This window comes from Pavona decussata, unplaced genomic scaffold (assembly GCF_977016875.1).
Source record: "Pavona decussata unplaced genomic scaffold, jaPavDecu1.1 SCAFFOLD_56, whole genome shotgun sequence".
NCBI classification, from domain to species: domain Eukaryota; kingdom Metazoa; phylum Cnidaria; class Anthozoa; order Scleractinia; family Agariciidae; genus Pavona; species Pavona decussata.
Genome location: NW_028145478.1, coordinates 296,852 through 312,233, shown reverse-complemented (window position 1 = coordinate 312,233; position 15,382 = coordinate 296,852). Strand labels below are relative to the sequence as shown.

Below are 15,382 nucleotides of genomic sequence, written 5' to 3'. Positions count from 1 at the left end.
ATAAAAATGGTAAAGTGTATTATAATAGTTAATTAAATGCCATATACAGCCATTAGCCGTGTATAGCCATGTAAAGCCATGTATTGCCTTGTATAGCCATGTATAGCCATGTATGGCCATGTAATGCCATGTATAGCCGTGTATAGCGATGTATAGCCGTGTATTGCCATGTATAACCGTGTGTAGGCATGTATAGCCGTGCATAGCCATGTATTGCCATGTGTTGAGCCGTGTATAGCCATGTATAGCCATGTATGGCCATGTATAGCCATGTATTGCCATGTATAGCCATGTATGGCCATGTAATGCCATGTATAGCCGTGTATGGCCATGTATAGCCGTGTATTGTCATGTATAACCGTGTATAGGCATGTATAGCCGTGTATAGCCATGTATAGCCGTGTATCGCCATGTATAGCCGTGTATAGCCATGTATTGCCATGTGTTGCCATGTATAGCCGTGTATAGCCGTGTATAGCCTTGTATAGCCATGTATAGCCGTGTATCGCCATGTATTAGCCGTGTGTAGCCATGTATTGCCTTGTGTAGCCATGTATAGCCATGTATTGCCATGTAATGCCATGTATAGCAGTGTATAGCCATGTATAGCCTTGTATTGCCATGTAGAGCCGTGTATAGCCGTGTATAGTCATGTATTCCCATGTACTGCCATGTATTGCCATGTATTAGCATGTATAACCGTATTTAGGCATGTATAGCCGTGTATAGCTGTGTATAGGCGTGTATAGCCGTGTATAACAGTGTATTGCCATGTATAGCCATGTATAGCTGTGTATAGCCATGTATAACCGTGTATAACCGTGTATAGGCATGTATAGCCGTGTATAGCTATGTATAGGAGTGTATAGCCGTGTATAACCGTGTATTGCCATGTATAGCCGTGTATAGCCATGTATTGCCATGTATAGCCGTGTATAGCCGTGTATAGCCATATATAGTCATGTATTGCCATGTATTACCATGTATAACCGTGTATTGCCATGTATAGCCGTGTGTAGCCATGTATAACCGTCTATAGGCATGTATAGCCATTTATTGCCATGTGTTGCCATGTATAGCCATGTATAGCCGTGTTTAGCCGTGTTTAGCCACGTATAGCCGTGTATAACCGTGTATTGCCATGTTTAGGCATGTATAGCCATGTATAACCGTGTATAGCCGTGTATAGCCATGTATTGCCATGTATAACCGTGTATAGCCGTGTATAGCCATGTATAGCCGTGTATAGCCATGTATAGTCATGTATTGCCATGTATTACCATGTATAACCGTGTATTGCCATATATAGCCGTGTATAGCCATGTATAGCTGTGTATAGGCATGTATAGCCATGTATAGCTGTGTATAGCCATGTATAACCGTGTATATATAGCCGTGTATAGTCATGTATTGCCATGTACTGCCATGTGTTACCATGTATAGCCATGTATAGCCGTGTATAGCCATGTGTAGTCATGTATTGCTATATACTGCCATGTATTGCCATGTATTACCATGTATAGCAATGTATAGCCATGTATAGCCGTTTGTAGCCATGTACAGCCGTGTATTGCCATCAGTGTATAGCCATGTATAGCCGTGTATAGCCATGTATAGCTTTGTATAACCGTGTATAGCCGTGTATAGCCGTGAAAAGTCATGTATTGCCATGTACTGCTATGTATTACCATGTATAGCCATGTATAGCCGTGTATAGCAATGTATAGCCGTTTGTAGTCATGTACAGCCGTGTATTGCCGTGTATAGCCATGTATAGTCGTGTATTGCCATATATAGCCGTGTATGGCCATGTGTAGCCACGTATAGTCATGTATATCCGTGTATGGCCATGTATAGCCACGTATCGCCATGTATAGCTATGTATAGCCATGTATGGCCATGTATTGCCATGTATAACCGTGTATGGGCATGTATAGCCGTGTATAGCCATGTATTGCCATGTGTTGCCATGTATAGCCGTGTATAGCCGTGTATAGCCATGTATAGCCGTGTATAGCCATGTATTGCCATGTGTAGCCATGTATGGCCATTTATTGCCATGTAATGCCATGTATGGCCGTGTATAGACATGTATAGCCTTGTATTGCCATGTATAGCCGTGTATAGTCATGTATTGCCATGTACTGCCATGTATTACCATGTATAACCGTGTATAGGCATGTATAGCCGTGTATAGCCATGAATAGCTGTGTATAGGCGTGTATAGCCGTGTATAACAGTGTATTGCCATGTATAGCCATGTATAGCTGTGTTTAGGCATGTATAGCCGTGTATAACCGTGTATAGGCATGTATAGCCGTGTATGGCCGTGTATAGCCATGTATTGCCATGTGTAGCCACGTATAGCCGTGTGCGGCCATTTATAGCTGTGTATAGCCGTGTATTGCCGTGTATAGCCATGTGTAGCCATGTATTGCCATGTATTGCCATGTGAAGCCATGTATAGCCATGTATTGCCATGTATATCCACTGTATAGCCGTGAGCCATGTATAGCCATGTATTACTATTTATTGCTATGTATAGCCATGTATAGCCACGTATAGTTCATGCATTATCATATATAGCCGTGTATAGCCTTTTATAGCCATGGATAGCCATGGGTAGCCATGTATTTCTATGTATTGCCATGCATAAACATGTGTAGCCATGTATAGCTGTGTATAGCCATGTATAGCTATAGATAGCCGTGTGTAGCAATGTATTGCCACATTTAGCCGATCGGCCAGTAAGTATATTTGTGTTGACGGTAAGATAGGGTACTGCTTAGATTTTTAGTTAGTTTATTGAAATTAAATCTTTTAAGTTTTTTCGTTAGAATCTAAAGCAAAGTAGCTTTCAGTTATTTCTTTTTCTCCTTTTTCTGTGAATCGGGATAACCAGTGTTTCCTTCTACAGTTTAGGTGACGTACCAGACAAAAGCGGGTTATTAAAGATCTTACATACTGATGGAGCCAGTTCTGAGGCGCATTCGAGTAGGCAGACCGTTAGGGCCAAGTTTGGTTTTTTTTTTTTTTTTTGGAAAGACGTTTTGGGAACGTTATCCGAAGATTATGGCAAGACGATTATATCGATTATTTCGCAGTTTGTTATGTTGCATAAGTATTCCGGACCATCAAGGCATCTATCTTGAGTAATTTCTCCTGTTAGATTGCCTGACAATGAGTACGTCGATTTTCTTCATTTCCATTTCGTAAAACAATTAAATTCTTAAGCATTATTATAAAAATGCATTTGATTGGCTATGATATATTGGCTATGATTTCAGACTGATACGGAATCTACTCAGACTCTCCCCATTTCCAGTAAGTGATTTCCTTTCCAAATATCCTCACTTTCAAAACGAGGTAAAATGCTAAGCCTTTGTTGTGAAAATGAATTTTCATTACAAAAGCTTGGCACTTACCTTCGTTGTAAAACAGAGGCTTAGCTCAACCAGGAAATATACTACTGGAACATGAGATTTTTTTTTAGGAGATGTCAAGAAGAATTTACAGGGTTTTTTTTTTCTTTTTTTGCATTATAGAATTAAAATTTACGCAGAAGTTTTCTTTGTACGTCGATCGAAAGGGAAAAAAACGTTTTAAAGAAGAAATGAAAGAACTATCCTGCGGGCAGACATCTCGATAACTTTTCGTACCCGAAAAGCCATTTCTAAAACTGCGATCCGCTTATTCAGTCTATAAAGCTAACCTTTTACTATGATTTCAAAATGGAAAAGGGGAAACTTGTTGCAAAATTTTATGCCTGGAAACGCCTTCGTTATTTGAGATACCTAGGAAATTATTGCATCCTAAATAGACCGGAAAGATTCGGTGGTTTCTAGAAATTTGCCCCTGGCCATTGGCAGTTGTGTGTTGCCCTATCCACGGGAGGGGTAGTTGTCGGAATATTTTTTGTGCTTCAAATTTATTTCGGTTGATGTCTAGAAGAGAAAATGAAACAATAAAGAAGCCAAGATGTAATGAAATGAACGTCATTCTTTAATCAGTCATTAACTGAATGTCGAAGCCATTCTCATCCAAACATGCGAAAACGCAATATTGCAAAAGTGTCATCGCTCAAATTCGGTACGTGATTGGCTTAATAAATGAACGTCATATCTTCCAAATTTGGAAAAAAACGGAATTAACGCAATTTTTCTGCGAATTTTTGAATTTTATGGGTGAAAATCCCCCCATGGTCATTGATCCTGCCTGAAATGAGTTGAAGTTTAATAGATGAAATTATACGAAGGTGAATAAAGATAGAGAAAGGTTAATGGAGTTGGGCGAAGTTGGATTATAAATGAAGATGGACAACAACAACAACAACAACAATAACTTTATTTTTACAAACTGAAAACAAAAAAGGCCTTTGTAGCCCGCAGTTAGCAGAGCTATCCTAGAAGGTGTAGAATTTCCCCAGGCGACACAGGAAGACGACTAGGCGGCAGATTCTAAGAACAACTTCGTGATGTTGAAAAAGATGACAAAGAGATCCCCAAACCAGCGCCCGACATTTTAATCTTCCTTAACATTCCAAAAAACACACGTAGACCTGCGGCCTGTCTTTACATCGCTTAGACGCGAGACACATCTGAACGTATAAATTACCGTGTTTCACTACCCAACTGAGATATCGAAACAAACCCCTTTATATGTGTTAATACATGGCTATACATGGCTCACGGCTATACACGGCTATACATGGCAATACATGGCAGTACATGGCAATACATGGCTATACACGACTATACGTGGCTATACACGGTTATACATGGCTATGCATGGCCAAACATGGCAATACATGGCAATACATGGCTATACACGGCTATACACGTCTATACACGGCTATACATGGCAATACATGGCTATACGTGGCAATACACGGCTATACATGGCTATACATGGCTATACATGGCCATACATGGAAATACATGGCCAAACACGGCTATGCATGGCAATACATGGCTATACATGGCCATACATGGCAATACATGGCTATACATGGCAATACATGGCTATACATGGAAATACATGGCTAAACACGGCTATACATGGCAACACATGGCTACACATGGCTATACACGGCTATACACGGCTATACACGTCTATACACGGCTATACATGGCAATACACGGCTATACATGGCAATACATGGCTATACATGGCAATACACGGCTATACATGGCTACACACGGCTATACATGGCATTACATGGCAATACATGACAATACATGGCTATACACGGGAATACACGGCTATACACGGCTATACACGGCTATACACGTCTATACACGGCTATACATGGCAATACATGGCTGTACATGGCAATACACGGCTATACATGGCTACAAACGGCTATACATGGCATTATATGGCAATACATGACAATATATGGCTATACATGGCTACACATGACTATCCATGGCAATACATGGCTATACACGGCTATACATAGCAATACATGGCTATAAATGGCAATACATGGCTAGAAATATCAATACACGGCTATACAGTGCTATACACGGCTATACATGGCAATACAAGGCTATACATGGAAATACATGGCCTAACACGGCTATACATGGCAATACATGGCTATACATGGCTATACATGGCAATACATGGCTATACATGGCTAAACACGGCTATACACGGATATAGACGTCTATACATGGCTATACATGGCAAAACACGGCTATACACGGCTACACATGGCTATACATGGCTATACATGGCTATACATGGCAATACATGGCCATACATGGAAATACATGGCTAAACACGGGTATACACGGCTATACATGGCAATACATGGCTAAACATGGCAATTCATGGGTATACATGGAAATACATGGCTAAACACGGCTATACATGGCAATACATGGCTATACATGGCTATACATGGCAATACATGGGTATACATGGAAATACATGGCTAAACACGGCTATACATGGGTATACATGGAAATACATGGCTCTACATGGCTATACATGGCAATACACGGGTATACACGGCTATACATGGCTATACATGGCTATACATGGCAATACACGGCTATACATGGCTATACATGGCAATACATGGCTAAACACGGCTATACATGTCTATGCATGGCAATACACGGCAATATACGGCTATACATGGCTATACATAGCTATACATGGCAATACACGGCTATACATGGCTATACATGGCAATGCATGGCTATACATGGAAATACTTGGCTATACATGGCAATACATGGCTAAACATGGCTATACATGGCAATACATGGCTATACGTGGCTATAAATTGCAACACCTGGCTATAGAAGGGTATCTATGGCAATACATTGTATAATTATGATACACTTTAATAACCCTACTTAAAGTACATACCATCAAATGTTCTCAGCTGATCGGTTGTATTTGCGGGCTCTTCCTCCCCAAGTTCTCTTTGTTCTGGCAGCCATTTTCCTCTGATTGTGTGAAAACAGTCAGAGAATCCGTTTCCATCTGGCAAGAAGGAGCGGCTGTTGAAACAATCCATCATGTTTTCTTCACTAGGGAAATTTTTGTTTCTTTTTCTTTTAATTTTACCGTCATCACTTGTCTTGATTGGAAATGGTAAGTCACTTTCTTTTGCGTGATTCTAATTTATTGTAACGTTGTAATGCAGACTGGATAACTAGACTGTTGAATTCCCTTGTGTCCTATGATGTTTTAGGCATTTGGAATGACTTCACCGATGTGGAGGTATCAGCAGCTGGAATGAAACTATTCGCTAGACTGCTTCGTCGTCGAAAGTGTTTTATTTTCTATGGCGCGGCGTTTATCGAGTGTTGTTTCAATTTCTCTGTTCTTTGATGAATAGAAGTTGTTGTCCTTGCGTTGGGCGAATGATTTCAATTGTTTTGTCTGAGGACTGCAGTTTTAAGAACAACAAAAGCGTCAGTGGGGTTAACATGGAATGTAATAGATATGTTACGGGCACTGTTTCCTGTTTTATACTAATGTGATATTTTTTTGGCGGTCTGTGTACGTGGCATTTGACCATTGGAACATCAACAGATATGTGTGTTATGGCGCGAGAGGATGAAGTCGAAAATGAGCAAGAAGTTGCACAACCGACTGAAGCAGAAGCTGCAGGAGATGAAGAATATGTCGAAGAAGTCGTAGAAGAAGATGTTGATGATGGAAAGGTAAGATTCATTGTTTAATGAACCTTACATTACATATACTTTCAATAGACCTTTCCACGGTTTCTGATTGGTGAGCAAACATGGCTAAAATCACAGTAATGATAAATGTAATGGAACCCACTTTGAACCTCTCTAATTCTACTCAAACTTCCAAATTTTAAGATTATTTTATATGTTTTGGTTACATAATTCATCTGATAGACCATTACAGATGTTACAATGTTTTTGCTTTTGATCTAGAGTTGTTTGTCAAAAAAATCATCAGTACTGCAGTAGAAATTTCTACCAGGAACATCTGGACTTCCAGCTTCCTTGGCCATTCATTGTTGAATGGTTAACAAAGGGAACTCTAAGTTTTGTTATTTTGGAATGGAAGGAGTACTTTTTAGAGTTATGACAAACAGTCTAATTTATATTTATTCTTCTAAAACAGGTGGACTCTGAGGAAGAGGAAGAAGAAGAAGAGAAAGATGACAGTCCAGCTACAAAAGATTCTGTAAGAGTACTGTACTCTGCCGAGTGTTGATTCTTATTTATTCATTCATTTTTTGATTAATTGATTTGGGAGCCTATATGGAATTATACAAAGAGTACAGCGTAAAACTCATGTTTTGATTGGTGTAGTGGAGTTTGTGATTAGAGACTTGACACAAGAATGACGTCATCATCGAGTGGTGTGACCAGCACACATGATCAGAGTGTAGAGTCCAGCCAGAGTGACTGGTCAACAAAGTTTTGCAAATTGGCAAGTAGCTGACTAATGCTCAGGGGGGGCATGAAAACGTGGTAATAACATGAGTCATTGTTCTTACCATGTTTTGTTGTCACCTGTGCTTTACCAGAGTACAGACCCACAGCAAAATGGAATCTATTTATTAAATAACATATTGATACTGCGCAGAGAAGTTTCTTATCTATCGCGGTTGTGAATTAAAAGAATGAAGGGCCACTGATGTTGTATTTCAGAAAACTGAAGCTGAATCAAGTGAAGAGGAAGAAGAGAAAGAAGAAGTTCCTAAGCCATCCCCAGATGCTGATACTGTGATTCTCTTCACCAAGCCTACAAAGCAAGGTTTGTTGGCAGGATTTAGGAACAATCTAGTTTTTATAGAGCTACCAATACATCTCTGGGGGAAACAATGGCACTGTCTCCCATCTGCATTAAGAAGTTTGTCTGCTTTGTCCTTGAACTAATAGTTTAAATAGTTTACATGAACTAAGAAAAAGTTTCTTAAGTCCTGATGTATTAAGAGGACAGAAGTTAAATTTTATGTGCACTATATTTAAGCAATAGAGGACTTTTTCCGTGTTTACATAGCCTCATCTAAACACGAGGGGGGTTGGGAGAATTCGAGACAGTTATGCAAACCCGAGACGCAGTCGAGGGTTTAGATGAGGCTATGTAAACACGGAAAAAAGTCCTCTATTGCTTTTATAAAACATTTCTACAAAAATAATTCGACAGATGATGGGAAATTTTGTTTATTTATTTCTTGATTGAAATAGATGTTCTCAGTACACGCTCTGGACAATCATTTTTGCTACTAGCTAATGAAAACGCGCATCTGACAACACATGAACCAATCAAAATTTGTGTTATAAAAGTCAAAATCAAGTTGAAATTTGCGGCAAACGTCAGCGAGCCCCGTGTTGACGGCGATTTCAGCTTTGAATTCTCGTGAATCTTACAGAAAAATACCGAACATTCGGTGAAAACTAGAAGAAATGTTCAAAATATACGATTCTGAAAGGAACGAACTTCAAGATGAGGAGTTTATTTAAGCTGAAAATGAATGTCATTGTGCATGGTCGCTCTTGAAAGTTACGTGAACTTGCCCGATGTGGCAGCCTGAGATGGCCGAGAAGTCGAGTCGCTCATCGTGCCTTGTGAAGTTTTGCTGTTTGGGAATCATAGCACAAGCAGCGGATCTGGACTGTGAAGTTGTTGCTGGTAATAGTAATCGTAGCAGTAGATTATTAAGCTGAGAAAATCTCAGAGAAAATACATTTTATACAAATTTGACAGCCAAAACACGGCAACCGGCCGTACAAAGTTTGATTTGAAACATTTATAGTCTGTAGCATATAGTTTTGTGTTCGTTTTCGTGTACATTTTTTGAATAAAGAATGTCTTTTAGAGAATTTTATTGTGGTTCTCAGATGCAAAAATTACCTTGAAGAAAGTTTACTGCGTATTTGTTGCATATTTTGTCGTCTTCATTTGAGCTCCCTCGACGAGGTCGTCTAGCGAGGCAGGCAAAGCGCTGTGGTTCTTCTTGCATTTGCTTTTTTTCCCTCGGGTTCAGGGGGGAGGAGATAAGCAAACCCCGATCAAAATTTTGGGAAATTTTTCACCATTTCTTTAACAGTTGTACTTGAAATTACTTTGCGAGTCTTGCGAAAGCTTTGAAATGTTTTCAAATTTTGCCGGGAGACACAGAAAGCATGACGTCACAACCGTGTTTACATACTCTCATCTAAACACACTTATCGACCAATGAGAGCGCGCGTACTATCTCAAATATTTTATAATGTTCAATAGAGGTGCAATTTGTGTTTATTTTGAATTTTGCTTAATTTTGTATAACAAGATGGGCAAGATTGCTACAAAAATTAACCAATTATTATTTAAAAGAAGAACTAATCAAATCTGGTAGATATTTGGGATTTTGAGCTATTACACATGTATTCAAGTATATGTAAGAACAAAGGATGGCAACCTTTTATGTGAAAGTAAAACCATTTTATTAATTGATCTTGTGAACTGTCAATAAACAGAGCATTACATAGTAACTAACTATGAAATGTAGACGGGGATTGAGTTTAATGTTGTTTGTTTTTTTCTTGGTAGAATTTCCAGCTGGTGAGGTGATCAAGTGTCTTGTTGGTCTGGCTAATAATGGCAAGAATGATTTCATTGTGGAACTTATTGAAGCATCTTTGAGGTAATGGCAGTTTATTAGCTTCAACAATCTGATAAATATTACGGAAGTTACATGCGGTCATTTTGCTTTTTGTAATTGGTCAGTAAAGTTCGGATCATTTAAGGTAGCTGTTTCCTTTTGAGAAAACATTTGTGAATAATATGCATCCCAACTTTTGAATATACACTGCTTTTTGTGCAGAAAGTAATAAACCCAGCTGTCATTACAAAAGTACAGTATTTACTGTCGATATTTGTTGAAATTGCATTCTTCATTGTGATGTTCATTATTCAAAACATTGGCAGTGTATAAGTAAATGTAAGTGTTCCTGCATTTGCAGCTAACTTTGTTTAATGTGTTGCTTGCAGGTACCCTCAAGACTATACATATTTCATTCAAAATGTAAGTGTTGCGTTGAGTAATAAATAAATTGGTCACTTTGTTTCCAGATAATAACTGACTTTTTGTACCCAGTATTGGCATTAACTTACTATGTGATTAATTTTCGCAGTTCACTGGATTACAGTACAACACAGTGGTGCAACCAGGCAACCAGGTATGTATTTGAAATTTTCCTTTTTGGCTGGATGGAATAAAGTGGAGAATACTTCATGGAAAATGTGTGCATACGATTATTTCATCACAGAAAGAATTTTCCACAATGTGATGTGTTTATTTTGTAGATACTGAGATTTGTTTGTACACCATGGAAACAAATGGAAGTGATTCAAGGATTAAACATTAAGCATCAACTTTGTCTTTCACTTAACTCCAAGCTCCACTCTGTTTGCTATTTTCTGTAGCTTTGTTGTAGTTCTTTGCACCTACAGAGGCCAAAGGGAAGAGTGTAGTTTGAATGCATCTACTAAGTAAACCCTTTCATACAATATTTTAAATTTGTTGCTTGTCAAAGCTACTAGTGGATTGGGTTTGTTTTCCTTTCCTTTTCTCTTTGGCTGTTTTTGTTTGAATTGAAGAACTTTTAATTCTAGTTTTTTGAGGACCAAGTCATTTCTTATACATGCAGACTGTCATATTTAGCTCTTTTTTGTCAAGTGTTGTTTGATGCTGACATAAACTTGAAAGTGATGTCTGCTCGTATTCATTGCCATCTTTATTGTAGACTGAGATGATAACTTGGCAGATGTACAGTATTTGTTGAGCCCAGCTGGGGGGGGGGGATATCTTCAATTTTCCTATTGTAAACACTCTTGTAAACCTGTTTCAAAATGAACTCTTCAACAGAAGACACGTCAGACATACAGTAACACTTTTGTCGGCCATTTCTACAAAGCACAGAATTTTTTGGTGCAATGGTTGTTGGATGATGTTCAGCTCTGTATTTCCATTTGTCACTAGTGAAATTTCATCTTTTGTGTTGCTGATTGATGAATTGTGTTTTTTCACTAGTGAAATTTTATTGTTTGTGCTCCTGATTGGCTTTGTATAAAGTCTTTACAAGTTTTATTCACTGCAATTTCCATGGAAAAATCTCAGTACAGGTCTACATGTACAAAAATTTGAGTATCAAAAAGCTCTACTCAGGGTTTATTATTACCATCGAGTACTTGAACATTAATTTATTTAAGACTACTTTAATCTGGCATCATGTGAGGAAGTCCGCTGTAGCCACATTATGATAAATGGGTTGTTACATTGTTATCTCTTGAGTTGGCTGTTAAATTGGATGACTAACAGAAATGCTTAATTATTATTTTAGCAAGCAGAAGCAGTATTATACATTTCACTTTTAATTTAATTATTATTATTTTTTATTTATTTATTTATTTTTTTTATTTTTTTGGTTTTTTCTTCCGATTATAATTCTGTAGGAGCGTTTTATTTATGGAGAGTCATTCTTTTTATTTGTTTTGTTTTAGTCTTAAGCATTCAAATCAACATTCAGAGCATGTTTTCTTAGTGTATCTTTGTTTTGTAGGCTTCTTTTGAATATGCATTCAAGCCTCATGAGTCTTTTGGTGGACGACCATTTGGACTAACTATAAACTTGGCATACAAGGATTCGGTGAGATAGATGTTGATAAAACATTCTTTTGTTATCTTAATTCAGGCTCTTTTATCCTGGTATGGTGTTCTAATGCTTGAAATTAATTTTTCACAATCAGAGAGTCACTTGAAGGTCATTTTTGTTGTTAACGCATTTTGGTATCTTAAAAATCCTCTGACATGATCATCCTTTTCTATCCTCTTCAGGAAGGCAAGCCATTTATGGATGCAGTATTCAATGAGACAGTCAACATTACTGAGAGTGATGAAGGAATGGATGGTGAAACGTAAGAACTGTTTAGCTGGCTTACCATCCTTTTCAGTCCAAACTGGATGCCACATTTACTGTACAGTCAAATATCTCTGCCAATGCCTGCTGTTTATAGACAGGATAACAAGTTTACCCTACTTCTCAAAACTAACCTACCTCCTTGCCGTAATGCCGGAGACTAAAGAACTGGTGTTATGAAATTTGTTACTCTTTAGAGGTATTCACTTGTCATTATAAAGTAGAATCACCTTGCACATAACTCAAGGAAACTTTAACTTTTAGTCATGATGTTAAATTGTCTTGCAAGGGCATGAATCTTTTGCCCAAGGTTATTTTGGCAGTCAGTGTGACATTGCAAACTTAGGTCTGAACAATGACACTTGTTTAACTATTGTTTTAATGAGAAACTGGTAAATGGAGTGGGAATTCAAGGGTTAATTTCAGCTAACAGGTTTTTGTCTCTTTCAGCTTCTTTCTTTACGTTTTCCTGGTTGCAGTTGGCCTTTTACTGCTTATGGCAGGTCATTATGCCCTTACATCAGTCAAGGTATACTCAGGCAAATCATTTCTTTTATTCAATATACCGGTAGTTGCTGAAAGTCAGTTTCAAACAGAGCTTATTTTAGCCCTGAATGAACATCTAGTAAGTAGTGAAAGTTCTATGTTGTTACAGCTGTAGTCTGCAACATTAATGTCCAATTTTATAGCACGATGTGACAATACTAGGTTTATTGCTTTTATCCCACCTAAATGTATGGGTGTATCCTTTTGGTGGTAGGAATTGTCATTCTCAGCCTTCATTTTGGGCAACTGAAATTGCTGTGTATTTGGACAAGTGTTTGTTATGTTCTGTGTGACTTTGTTTGTAAATTGACCTTGTTTTTTTTTTCCTTGTAAAGGGAAAGAAACCAGCTGCAAAGCCTGTAGTTGAGATGGGCACCCAACAGAATGCTGATATTGACTATGACTGGCTGCCAAAGGAAACAACTACAGAATTTGGTATGTTGCACTTAACGTAGCAAGTGCAATTTGACTTAAGTCACTGCAAGTCAGACACTTGTGTTGAGATCTTGTAGCCACTGGGCTCTGATAGTGTAACAAGTGTTGGGATAGACCTTTGTCACGCAGGGCCATGTTGAGTCTCAGAGGAATAAAAAGCTTTGGTCTTGCACGGCAAGCCTTGCCCAGGCGCAAATTCAGTGTGAGCTTCATCGTGTAAAATTTCATGAGACTTAACATGGCCTCCAAAGACAAAGGTCTATACAGTGCACTAAGTATGGATAGATATTCCATTGAAAATTGTTTTTTACACATCTCCATTGGAAATTGAATGGATGAAGATTTACTCATTTTTTGATTAGTTTCATACTATAACTGGAAAAATGCAAAACCCTATACACTATATTGGGAGTGGCAGTCCAATGGCTCATGTTACTCTGATGTTATGCAAGCAAGGAGTTGAACTGGGAGCCACGTTGTAGTCAACAGAGTTGTAATAAGAATTTGCATTGATATTCAAGTAGAATTAACCAGTGATTTAATACACATTGCCATGTGTTTTTGACTATGTACACCACACCTTTCCTTCATCAATGCTCCTGGAAAGTTGACTAAAGACCGTTCAACAGTTTGCTTGTTTTTTTTTTTCAAAGATTGACACAGAAAACTAGTTGCACACTGTAAGAAAGTTGCTTTGTGTTGGTGATACATGACATGGTAGTATAAGTCTTGCTTTTATTTTCCAGCTGGTAAGAACTCCCCTCGTCGCTCACCAAGAAACAGAAGGCAGAAACGGAACACAGGCTCTGATGAATAGATATAAGTTATTAGTCTTGTTAAATTTCAACTTTCATGTATGCCAACATGCACCCCGGCAGTGTGTTGACAAACAGTCTAAATTGTCAACAAAAACTTTAGCTCAAAAGTGTAACAAAAAAACAACTGGAGTGTTTTTCCTTGAAGCTGATCTGACTCACAGAGGGTAAGAGAATATTTACAGTGGAATTTAATGTACGAGTGCTGCTCACTAAACTGTTTTATTTGCGTTGTATTGTCTTGTGTAAGATGAGTGAGCTATCCCCTTCTCCTAAAGACCAGTGAATGGTGATATTAGTAGCAGCATTTGGTGCAGTTCGTTCTCTTTATGGTCTTGTTGTTTCCATTGGCCAAAAGAACTTTTCTATCAAAGAAAAGAAATCCAACAAAATGCTAGAAATAACCCAGCAGTAGACTGGAAGCTATACACCATCCATGAGCAAGATGTAATGCTTATACACAATACTTGCTGTTGTTAGGGTGACAGCTGGGTGGGTACCTTGTGGCAATAGTTCTGTGCAAGTAAGGGCATAGGAGGTGGGCATTATCCCTTTAACCGCTAATATCAAAGAACAAATTCTCCTATCCTGCCCCCATACTTTTCTTTCTAAAAGTACTGGGGAGAAGTTATTAAATTGGCAAAAAAATTCACCCTGGGTGATCATATCCTTATTTCTCGTGACTTCAGGGGTTGAATAAGCATTGATATTACAAGGAGAAATTTGATGCTGATCACTGTTAGGGCTTTAAGGGTTAAACTGCAATAGTTTGGAAAGTGTTTAAATCAGATACAAAAATAAGTAGTAATAGTATAATGAATGAGAGTGTTGTACATTATTTCCACTGTAATAGCTCCTCTGTGTGCAGGTCTTATCTAACAAACAGGTCCTTAGTGACATTCACAGGAATGCCGAGTTCTCTTAAAATGGCTGCAGAACACAATGTATGTTCTTCATGTACAATTTCTAACTTCACAACTGAAGTTTTTAAAAAGATTGAATAAATACTATTTCAAAGTAGTCAATTTTGGTTGTGTCTTTATTAAGTGTATGTAGCTTTGAAATAATGATCATAGGTGAACTTTATCAACAGACTGGCAAATTAGATCTATCCGTATCGAATAGGCGAACTGTACAATTTTATCTAGTACACACTCCAAAGTTGGTACCAACTTGTAC

The 15,382-nt window shown here is 38.1% G+C and overlaps 1 protein-coding gene across 1 annotated transcript; it reads left to right on the top strand.

The window, feature by feature from the left end:
• Positions 1 to 6,424: 6,424 nt before the first annotated feature.
• LOC146480005 (translocon-associated protein subunit alpha-like) lies at positions 6,425 to 15,223 on the top strand. The gene is made up of 12 exons (XM_085110101.1): positions 6,425 to 6,612; positions 7,057 to 7,187; positions 7,621 to 7,683; positions 8,154 to 8,259; positions 10,039 to 10,132; positions 10,480 to 10,513; positions 10,623 to 10,667; positions 12,051 to 12,137; positions 12,326 to 12,405; positions 12,858 to 12,936; positions 13,289 to 13,388; positions 14,135 to 15,223. Exons 1-12 carry the CDS (start codon positions 6,537 to 6,539, stop codon positions 14,203 to 14,205), a joined length of 966 nt encoding a protein of 321 aa, XP_084966227.1. The 5' UTR covers positions 6,425 to 6,536; the 3' UTR covers positions 14,206 to 15,223.
• The last annotated feature ends 159 nt before the right edge of the window (positions 15,224 to 15,382 follow it).